The 11,611-nt window shown below is 37.0% G+C and overlaps 2 protein-coding genes across 3 annotated transcripts in view; both read right to left on the bottom strand.

The window, feature by feature from the left end:
* Nucleotides 1-458: 458 nt before the first annotated feature.
* Nucleotides 459-4,662, bottom strand: ctsh (cathepsin H). The gene is made up of 11 exons (XM_083893522.1): nucleotides 4,640-4,662; nucleotides 3,453-3,558; nucleotides 3,275-3,345; nucleotides 3,083-3,187; nucleotides 2,454-2,540; nucleotides 2,294-2,349; nucleotides 2,094-2,175; nucleotides 1,191-1,259; nucleotides 1,008-1,114; nucleotides 749-874; nucleotides 459-666 (listed from the first exon to the last, which is right to left on the bottom strand). Exons 1-11 carry the CDS (start codon nucleotides 4,646-4,648, stop codon nucleotides 597-599), a joined length of 888 nt encoding a protein of 295 aa, XP_083749648.1. The 5' UTR covers nucleotides 4,649-4,662; the 3' UTR covers nucleotides 459-596.
* A 6,555-nt stretch (nucleotides 4,663-11,217) lies between these two features.
* Nucleotides 11,218-11,611, bottom strand: part of rasgrf1 (Ras protein specific guanine nucleotide releasing factor 1) — a gene marked incomplete at both ends in the record, with an annotated part of 37,293 nt that continues 36,899 nt past the window's right edge. For both annotated transcript variants that reach the window (XM_083893457.1, XM_083893458.1), the window contains one exon: nucleotides 11,218-11,310. In XM_083893457.1, the coding sequence (XP_083749583.1) occupies nucleotides 11,218-11,310 (93 nt within the window). The remainder of the gene's footprint in view (nucleotides 11,311-11,611) is intronic.

Raw genomic sequence — 11,611 nt, 5'->3', positions numbered from 1 at the left:
ATTATTTAGTCTTATATAATGTAATATAATATATGTAATATATAATGTATATATGTACTATTTAATAAATATACTATTTGCACATGAGTTATTTTTACTTTTGACTACTATTTTGGCCTTAACAGAGCATCCCAATGTTGTGTTTACATGTAAACATACTGTCATTAAATGTTAATACCGCAAATACATCCATCCAGATCTTAATTTAGACTTCCCCCAGGACAAAGAATACATGTTTTAATGAATGTATAACACTCACATTATTCGCAGTAGTACGAATATCTTTCTGGTTTGGCTTTATCATACATTAGTGCTAACATATATGACTATTTGAAACTGCTTGGCACCTTCACTGGTACCCATACAATTGAAAATTAGGAGAAAGAACAAACTGCGAGTGTATGTTGCAATGAAAAAAGATTTATTATAGAATGTACTTAGATTGATTGATTGACCTCATGTTACAGAATGCTGAGATTGTTCATACTAAAAATGTTATATTTTGGAAACATTTCCATATAGAGTGAATGAAAAATAACAAAAGGCTTCATTCTTTTCCCCTTTCAGCCATTTTGTAGTTTGTTACGATGCAGGAATCAAACCATTGGGAAGGATGAACAGGCGGCAAGTCCACACATGTTCTTTCCAAGTTCAATGAGAAAATATCTGTAAGAGGAGAACAATGCAATGTTTATGTCTGTCTCTGGTTGGCACTCATTTCAAATAATTGGGTACTGTATGTACTTGCCCCTCCATCCCCCAATGGGATGACCACGAGTTCTTCACAATCCAGTAAGGAAGGGTGTTGTCCTTCCCATATCCAACTGCCAGCACTGCATGGTTCACCTTGTCTGTGGTGTTGTGGCATTCAGTGCTAAAAGCAAATAAAGAAGAGATCCGTATGTTCGTGAAGGAGGTACCAAACCAATTTGAAGCCAGTCAGGCCAAACGTTTCCATTCGTAAAATAGTGAAATTAGACATTTTTACAAAATGACATATGTCTCACCTGGTGTACACGCCCTTGCTGTAATGCATGAAGTCCGAGGTCACCTCAAAGGCAAAGCTGACTGGATTGTGCATGGCAACAGAGTCCACCATGTCCATCTCGTGGTACTAACATGGTGGTGACAGGAATAACTGTTTGGGTAATAACATTCATCTCGAAGAGAAAACACTGATGTTAACTCACCTCTGTTATATTCATCACATCTTCCACGATAGCAACGGCTTTGTGTGGGTTATACTGGCAACGGCCTTCCTGAAGACAGAGAGAGAGAAAACCCACCAATTAAGATTCGAGCAGTTTCGAAGTTTCGAGCAGATCGGTCAATGTACGGCAAAGTTACAGACCACTTGCTAAATTGATTACAAATTACAAATTGATGCATCTTTTATGTTGGCGCGACTACGTGTGCAGACGAGTTCGTTCATTTACAAAAATCACCAAGATGGACGCCATATTCCAAATGGCTGACTTCCTGTTGAATTGAGGCCATGGTGTCATTAGACTTTTTTGTTCGTCTTGGGCTGCGACATGTTTCCACAAAGTTTTGTGGAATTTGGTGCAACTTATCAGTCATCAGTCCCTTGCTGTACCGGATGTATTCAAATGCTAAATTTAAAATGGCTGAGTTCCAGTTCGGGTTACGTTCATGTTTGTAGACGCGTTCGGAGTCGGTCTCGTGTCCACACCCTTTTGAATCTGCATGGCTTCATGAAAACTTTGCATCTTTGATGTGTTTCGTACAAATTGACACATTTCTTATTTTGGTACGACTTTGTGTGCAGATGAGTTTGCCAAATTCAAAATGGCTGACTTCCTGTTGACTTGAGGCCATGGTGTCAATAGACTTTTTTGTTTTTCTTGGGCTGCGACATGTTTCCACCAAGTTTCGTGGAATTTGGTGCAACTTAGTTTTGGCTTTGTCCTACCTGGTTTCACCTTTGGGGGAACTACTGAGCCATTTTTGCACCACATTTACCTTATTTTACTAAACGTTTCACCAGATCTGTGCCGATGCTTGTCCATTTTCACCAATGTTTAGTACCGCAAAGGTGGGTTGATACTGTATAGGAACGATTACGGACTTACCACAGCTTTGTATGGGTAGTCCGTCTCTTTCATCAGTCCCGGGCTGTACCGGATGTATTCAAATGCTTGGCTGGGAAGACCACTACAAGACAAACCGAGAACTCACTGTCGAAATACAACTGTTAAGTGGTGCACACATGTAGTTAGAGGGCTATCACAGCATAAAATGACAAAACAAAACCCCACATTTTGACACTGACCCTTTACATCCATGGTTGTTGAAGTCCTGCGCACAGTCCACAAGCTGTTGCTCCGACTAGATCATTTGAAAACGTGGAGTCACAGAGGTGCTCAAGGTACATGTACATGATGTTTGTCCCACACTGTGACAAAGGCAAAGCTACGTTGTGAATACAATACCAGCGGTAGGAGCATCTGGCTTCTGATGGCGAGGACAGACTCCAGACAGCCGGTCGTAGAAAAAGTCCAGCAACTGCCACAATTTCCCTGAGGTTGCGAAAAGAAGCGTCGTGAGAGGCAACGCCATAAAATATACTGATGGATTCTTTGTCAACCCAATATATACTCATACATACAGAGCTGTATATGAGTATACTGTATCGCCTATATGAGTAATTCTGCACCCTGTACACTCTTAGAAATAAAAGTGCTAAGTAGATCCATATAAGGTTCTTCGGCTCATCCTCATAGGAGAAGGTTCCACCTGGAACCCTTTTGGAGGGTTCCACCAAGAACCCTTTTGAAACCCTTTATTCAGTAAAGGGTTTTTAAAGGGTTCTCTGGGTCAAAATGGTTCTTACTGGAACCATTAGTGTTACCAAGAACCCTTGAAAAACCCTTTCTTCGGGAAAAGGGTTTTTCAGAAGCAAATGGTTCCAGGTAGAACCTCAGCCCTCGTAGAAGAACCCTTTTTTCTAAGAGTGTGGGACTATACACATGGCCAAAACTTAAAAACAATTCACAATATAGGCTAATTTCTTATTATTTATTTTTTTAAATTGTTGGATGTTCACGCAGTCGCGTCTCACCTGATTTTTCACGGGTGTCACGTAATTTCCTCTCTTTCTCCAGTCGATGGCGTCCGGCAACGGCTTATTGCTGCGCACGTAGTTTCCTTTGGTGGCCGAGCAATTCTGTCAAAAAGCCGACGAATGTCAAACCTCTTAATTATTATTATCGTTGAAACAAATCCGTGATATGTAAATACAGTAAAATGTTACCTGTGGTTTCGTCCAGAGGAGACTGCGACGGAATTCGCCAAAAGTCATGTCGGAAAAGTGGTTCAGAGCCACTGCAAAAAGAGAAGAAACGGGACGTTTTCTTAAAATATGGATTGTGTCATAAAATAAAAATGACACACTGTACAATAGTTTTCCAAGCTCCTCCTCCTCCTCCTACTTGTGAAAGAGTGATTCCCTTCATTGTGTTTGTCGATCTTCCTCTTGTTGTCAGTGAATATCTGGAGTCTCTGACGGTACTCGTCTGTGCTGTACACTTTGCTGTGCTGCACACGGGGAGATTATTCCAGTTATTTTATCCATTTAGCTTTAATTCAGACTTTGCTACTAACAGAATAACGCAAAAAAACAACAACAACAAAAACAAACAGAACTGTGGAAACACCAGAGAAGAAGAGAGACACTGAACCTTTAAAAGAGTGAGCTGAAATACAGGCGCAAATAAAATCATGATAAAAGATTTGTATTATTTAAAAATAAATAAATAAATAAATGAATAAATGAACTCAGTTCAAAGTAATAGGTCAAAAAGAGTCTTTTAGGTCCAGTTTGCAATTTTCATTTAGCAGAAATGTACCTTAAATACATTTACAATCACCTCATTGTTGTTATGGACCAGTATGTTTTTACGGTAGCCCACAACGGACAAACTAAACATCTGATTGGTGCTAAATTATGGTGGCCCAGAAGTGCAAAATTTACATTTTTACAAAAATCACTTAAAAAAAAGTTTGAGACAATTTGACACTTTATTTTATAAAAACAACAAATGAACAAAACATGAAACAAATACAATATTGGAATAAGTGTAATAAGTGTTTCACGTTTTTTTAATAATGGTTTGCACTTCCAGGCCACCGTATTACATGGATTCTTCCACACACTTTTTCAGCTGCAACTTCACCTTTAAATCTTACCTTCAAGTGGGTTAGGGTTTAAATTTACATATATGTACATATGTTATGTATATATATACATGTATACATACATGTGAATATATATATATATATATATATATATATATACATACATATTTATATATATACATATATACATATATACATGTATGTATGCAAACTAACTTCCAGTAAGAGGCAGGGAGTAAATGACATACTTTTTTTGAATATAAAAAGTATTATTATTATTATATAACATAATAATATATGATCACTTTATATATTATTATGTTATATAATAATAATAATAATAATATACACTATTATTCACACTTTACTGACAATAATGTTGCTGTGATTAGTTTTTAGTTTTTTCCATTGTAGTCACTTCCTTAAAATCCACATGGTGTCGAGTTTCAGAAGAGATTATAAAACAAAACAAACGTGTTACCTTTGTCATCCATGACCTGAAGCTCAGCTCGTCTGAAAACAAAGAAAAACTGTAAGAGGTTAAAATGTGTCAAACAAAACAAAAACAAGAGGGTTTCTCTGTAACAGGAGGTGTTTATATAAATACAGTGAAAGTGAAAGCACTGGATTTTAAACTGTAAATAAATCAACACACGGTGGCTGCGGTTTTTTTAAAACTCACCTCGCACAGAGTCAGACTGAGACAAGTGAAGAGCTGAACAAGCGCAAATCTGCGCCAACAGCAGCAGCAAAGTGCGGATCATCATGATCACAGATGGTGGTGGAGCTGGAACTCAAAGCTGATGCTGCTGCTTAGGAGGGAAAAGAAAAACTACCGAAGAAAAACGGAAGCGCCGACTTAAAAACAGCCTATCGCGGTCCGTTTGACCCGAATTTATTTAACGCTCTCACAGGGGCGTGTCAAACTGGCGGCGCGCGGGCCACACGCGGCCCCCACAGCGATGACACGCGGCCCATTTTAATATCATGTTATAATGAAAACATGGACCTCCTTTTTCCTTTAATCCAATCCAAACCAACTTTATTTATAAAGCACTTCAAAAACAATATATCAGAGATAAATAAGAACAATATTAATATAAAAAAAAAAAAAACATAAGACCCTAATAGACCTATGAACAAGCAATAACATACTGTAGAAAAGGATAAAAACACAAATAAACAAGTCATACAGTTAAACCATAAAAAAAATAAAAATGTCTGATACTGGGTCTTTAAAAAAAAAATATATATATTATTATAGTATATAGTAGTATATAGTATTATTCTTGTGTAAAATGTACATAAGTTTTAGAAGTAAAAATACTGTAGTTTTTCAACTGTACACACACTCATATATATATATAAATATATACACACACACACAAGCACACAAGCGGAGAAATACATCTAAAATTAAGTAAATTATAATGTGGACAATTTTTGGATTCATTTCTCCGCTTTTAATGTTAATAGATTCATTTTGAATTATAACTATGCTTTTATTGTGAAGTAGACACCTCTAATCCTTTGTGTTGTTTTTACTGATCTTCAACAATGGCTTCAAATGTGTATAAATTAATGCAAAGAGCCACTGATGATGGTAGACAAGATGTGAAAAACCACTCTTACTTATACGTTTAGAAAAAACTTGCAGTAGTTGTGTAAAATTGTCAAATTAATCACGTCTTCAAAGCACGTGACTCAATCAACCATCAATCATTAACTCTAACTTTCTCAACATGTTATCAGAGATTAGATAATCAAAGGCAGAAAGGACAGGAGTTCAAATTGCAACAGACATTTTTATTGATGTTTAAGTTATCGCTATCTTTTGTTGAGAATACCTATTGTTTATCGATTATATAATGTTCCTTAATTCATCTTCTAAAAGTCAAGTTGGAAATCTTTGTGTCAAAATAAAAGCTCCTTATATTCTAATGTCACCTGCTCACACACTCCAGCAATCAGCTGAGTGAATCCACCTGTGGGTGATTTTATCTCAGCTCAGAGTGAGGCTGTTTAAAAAGTGTGTGTGATTTACTACACAGAGACATTAAAGTCATGGTTTACCTTCACAGATCTTGTTTATTTTCCATTAACTTAAGTATATTTTACATGTTTTTGTTACAGGATTAAGGTTATTGGTTTGTTTTGTCTGTTGTAGTTGACCTAGTTTTTACCTTCATGATGGTTCAGTCCAATTAGGGCGGAGCTAGGAGGGGGTATAAGAAGCCACCTGGCCATTAGGTGGTGGGGGAAAAGGGATTGTGGTAGACTGGGGAAATGTGTGGTTGGTGTTTGAATCAGAATCAGAATCAGAATACTTTATTAATCCCCGTGGGGAAATTGTTTGTCTGGGATGTTGGTTTTTTTTCCATTTTGTTGTGTTTTTAGTAGAGATGTGAAATATGGGGAGTTATACCAATGTAGATGTTTTTCGCTGCACCCAACTGCTGACCTCATCTGCGGTGACATTAACACTATATTTTGCCGATTCATCCCAATTCTATAAAATAAAATAATAGTTTTAGTGCCCTATTTATCAGCAGGTCTTATTTCATCTAAAGGGTTATATTATCGGACATTAAAGTTGCCTTAGCTGCTACTACGCGACGGAAGTTTCAATGCATACGCGCGCTCCTGGTGTTGTTGTATGGCAGTGCTTCACAGTGCCACCTAGCCACGTGGCATGCATACTACATCAAATTGCGTACACTTTTGCGTCATCACGTGCATGCAGATTGCCACCCAATCGCCTGAACGCGAAAAAAAAAGCGAGAACGCGACGCCGGTTATGCGGTTTGTGCTCAGATTGTTGCCGTGTAAAGCTAGCCTTAATTTTTAAGAACGTTGACCCATCGACCTCATCTTGGGACACCATCTAGTGGTCTCATAACAGCATTACACTCGTGGGAAAAACCATGCAAAACTTTTTATGGTAGCTACCGACCGCCGAAATATGGATGAAATAAGGGAAGAATCCTAATTGAATTTTATGAATGGAACTTGTATATTTATGCACAATAACGTCTGTAGCTTCATATGGGATGCATATTTGGTACATTTGAGCAATATTAGCTAGCTACAACGTCTGTAAACATGAAGTGCTCGTCATTCATATCACAGGGAAAATGGATTAAACAATGGATTTTTTGATTGTAGAAAGCTAACATTCCATATTTAGGCTAATTGATAGCAAGAGACAGACCCATTGTCCTCATATACGGACATTGGCTTTGATATATATCTAGAGCACGTAGAAAATTAAAATTTAATTTAAACTAAAATGAGGTCCTAATCCCAAATCGCAAGGAGACATTTAAAAATGCAAGCATCCCTTAAATCTTTGGTGATTATAACCCCAGCTTTCTTTGAGAATGAACCTCTGTTTCCTTAGACCTTCAAGTAAAACACCTGTTTAACTAACTCCATGTGCTGCCAGCCACACTCAAAGAAAATAAATCCCTACAGGGAGCCAATGCTCAGCAACTGTTTACGTTCAAGCTATAAATCACGAAAAAAGCTAAATTTCAACCATTTAAGAACATAAAGTGATATTAGTGGACACTTACGTAACACATATAGACCACAAACACAATGTAATAGTGAAATATAATGTAATACATATATACTTTATCATGTGTAGGCATTCTTCTGCCTGTAGCTTGTGTTGCTTTTAGATTTTTAGAAGAGTACATGACGTTAGCTGATCTACAAAAACACTTGAGACAAAATGCCCCTGAGATAAAATGGATTTATTAGCAAGAGGTAAATGGGAAACATATTTTTTTTATTATAATTATTTATTTCTCATTATCAAACTTTTTTTTTCTTCTGTTTTTTATATATATATTATTATTTTTTATTCCCTTACAAAACTGAATATATTTGAAGGAGTGGATGGGGGAGGGTGGGGGGGACATGAGGGTTGAAAGATAATTTTCATACCACTGGGTATTGCTAACAGCAAAAATGTTTATTCACCTTATAAGAGTATGTGCATGTATAAGTGTATACAGCATAAGTGTATATATATATATGTATATATGTGCATATACACATATATAGTGTTTTTCGGGGTCTGTGAGGGTGTTGCATGCCTGCCACGAGAGCGTTTAAAAGTGAACTGTACATACATCGTAAAAATACAAATATTCACAGAATAAGCACTACGTTACTATATTCCTGCTAACAGAAATGGTTATAGACAGGATTACAGTATAAATGCAAAAACACTCCGAAGTTGCCGCCTAAACCGCGGTTTCAAGACCACGCACTTGTCCGTCGTAGGGTTTTTTCTCCATGTTCGAGCTCGAGATGCAACTCTTGAAAGAAAGGAAATGACAGTGTTCCACACAGAGGAATATGCAGGGCAGTGCATACGGACAATGTAAAGCACGTCTCCGTGAGGTGAGTTAACAACAAAGTACAAAATACTTTCCCCATGTACGTATAAAGAGTAGTTTCTCTCTCTCTGTCGTTCGCTCTCTCTCTCCCTCTTATACTACTACAAAAATAGTGTTTAAATGCTGCAGGCAGAGGCCATTCACATATCGTCGTTTTTAAACAGCAATGCATATAACAGAGTGATATACAGTCACGTTCCACAATCACTGGAACAGCGTAAAGAACAGATTGTCTTTTAATTACAGAAGAGCAACAACCTTTTTTTTTTTTCTTTCTTTTTTTAAACTCTACAGAAGAAGTATCGCCGAGCCTTTCGGTCATGGGTTTGAAATGGAACAGAAACCTGGGAAACAAAGGGGGAAGAAGAAGTCGCCGTACCGTACCGCTGAACTCTCTAGTTCCCCTTTTTAAAAAAAGAAAAAAACATCCGCTGTCACCGCAAGCTACACAGCAAGAGTGTTAAAATTTTGCTTTTGTTGATGATGAAGACGTGTGTCAGAGAGCAGAGGTTCCCAACCCCAGGACTGTGGACCGTTATTGGCACTCGGGTGATTTGACACTGGGCAACAGTTTGGCATGAACTGATTAATTTAACAATCTTTATTATCCTATTATTATGCACCCAACTTTTTTTTCTCTCCCCGTATAATATATTTATTCTGTTTATTTTACGTTATTTAGCGTTATTTATCTTTTTAACTTCACATTTGAACAAGATGACGGCATATTTTCACGTGATTATGACATTATAATACGATGAAATATCTCAATTTAACATGATGAACATGATAAATGATTTAACTATAAGTATTGGGATAAATAATTTTGTCTCTTCTATATGCAGGGTCTCTGCAGGTCTCAACAAGTCAAATTTAAGACTTTTTAAGACTTTTTAAAGACCATAATGAATACAATTTAAGACCCATTTCAAATCCATACTGGCAAAAAAGTACACGAGACATGAAGGAAAATTGGAGCCACAAATGGTTGAACTTGCAATTCAGCTTAGCTGTGGGCTTTCATTAAGTTTTCTCCGCTGCTATGCTAAACTGTCACACACCGCGGCGCGCGCACAGCACACTAGCTAGTGGTGCGCGATAAATTGTCACCGGGCAGCACAGGTGGCCTACTTTAGTTCCGTGTTGTAGTTATGCTAGCGCATTCTCAAAAATAGAAACATTTCAAAGCGAGACTTAAGTTTATGAACGTTTTAAATAAAAGTAACGTTAATAGATTTTTAAGACCTTTTGAAATTGTATTTAAGACATTTTAAGGCTTTAAATTCAAGTTATTGGATTTAAGACTTTTTAAGACCCCGTGGATACCCTGTATATACTACACAAATGAAACAAATATGGATATTCCTGAATCAAGTACAGTGTAATTATAGCATGAAAATGACCTCAGTATTATCCGTTCTCAGTGCACACCGTTAGCTCACACGTGCTATCGCATAAAAAACATTTTTTAGTTATAATGTGTTTAAGTTAGGTGGAAAAATATGTTCCTATATACCGGAAAACTGCTGTATTTTCACGTTGTTTATGTGTCGTGATTATTTTCTTTCTTCTGTTGAAAGTTGACTTAAGTAATTTTCCAAATCTTGCTTCAAAAAAGTTGACTTGCTATGCTAATGCTACTCTCATGACAATTGTACCAGCCTTCACCTTGTACTCTGTGTTTATACTGTATTTATTGCTAAATAGCAAAATGCTAGCATGTAAAGTGAGTTGCTAAGCTAACATACCTGGTAAACATGATGCATGCTAGCGCTGTCAGTGCAACAGTTAGCATTTTTAGCTTAAACTATTGCTGTGGTTACGTTTTTTTGTTTGTTTTGTCGTATGTGAGGTAACCAGGCTAGCGTCAGCACCTTGAGCTTTGTTATCCCTTTTAATTGTATCCCTGATATGGGTCTCGCTGAGCTGGTACACTTCGGCACTATCCCTAAAACAATAAATTATCCTTTAACAAGTTCAAAAATGGTTGGGAACCCCTGTCTCCAAAAGAAAATGAGCAGAAAAATGGAAAAACCAAAAGAAATCCCTCTCATTTTGGTTTGGGAACCACAGAGACCGATGTTTTTAGATACCTCCCCGTCATCGTTGCTCCACAGTTTTTAAATACAATTATATTCTCTGTGCTCGTTTTACCTGATTTGATGCAATTCCATTATTTTACATTGCTACATTGGTTGCAGAGAATCAGTCATCAATAAAACTTAGAAATCAAAGAATGGCCCGGCAACACGAGTGCTCGGAAGAAGAAGAAGAAGAAGAAGAAGAAGAAGAAGAAGTGCAAAACTGACAAGAGAATGAAACGATGCAAAATAATGTCATTGGTCACGATGACGTCGCATCCCCGTGCAAACACAGTGACCTCTGTTATTATGCTTTCAAAAATTAAATCAATCAAAGTGGATTCTTAAAGCAGGTGGTAACAAATAAACAAAAACAAAAACATACACGGAAAAGTGTTTTTGAGTCTTCAAACAACCTTAAACATCGACTGTACAGAAGAGCAAATATCATAAACATGTACAACTATATAAAAGTGGACGTGTGTGTGTGTGTATGTGTGTGTGTTAACTGATGTGTAATATCAACAGAGGAAATAATAATAATAACGTGAACGACCACCGTTCCCTCGTCAGTTGGACACTTTAGGCTCAATTCTGAGTGAGGCCTCATACATGCTTTCTTCATCCAGAGCAGAGCTCCTGTCCAGAAGATACTGGGCTACCTGAAATATGGAGGAAAATAAAGTTTTTAATTCATTTGTAATTGATTTTTTTTCCATTATTTAGCAGTTTTCCCCTTAACCTTTTTGGCCTGTGAACGTGTAGAAGAAAATAAAGTATACTTGTGACCTAAGTTCAGGCTATTTCCCCAACACGTGCAGTGAATATTGTATTTTACATGTATTTTTTCTGGTTTATTTGACTTATCATCTTTAATTCTTCCGGGTGAACAGACAAATGACAATAAGTGGTAATAAAATACACTGAAATCACCCAGTCAATTTTTTCCCGATAATCTGTCTG

The sequence above is a fragment of the Microchirus variegatus genome, assembly GCF_963457635.1.
Source record: "Microchirus variegatus genome assembly, chromosome: 8".
In the NCBI taxonomy this organism is placed as follows: domain Eukaryota; kingdom Metazoa; phylum Chordata; class Actinopteri; order Pleuronectiformes; family Soleidae; genus Microchirus; species Microchirus variegatus.
This window is presented reverse-complemented; position numbering and strand designations above follow the sequence as displayed.

Bases quoted from the DNA above. Each gene is read 5' to 3' on its own strand.
- ctsh (XM_083893522.1), bottom strand. The intron at 2,541-3,082 runs GTGAGACGCGAC...TCGCAACCTCAG, and splicing joins TGACACCCGTGAAAAATCAG to GGAAATTGTGGCAGTTGCTG. The intron at 875-1,007 runs GTGAGACATATG...ATTTGCTTTTAG, and splicing joins AGCAAGGGCGTGTACACCAG to CACTGAATGCCACAACACCA.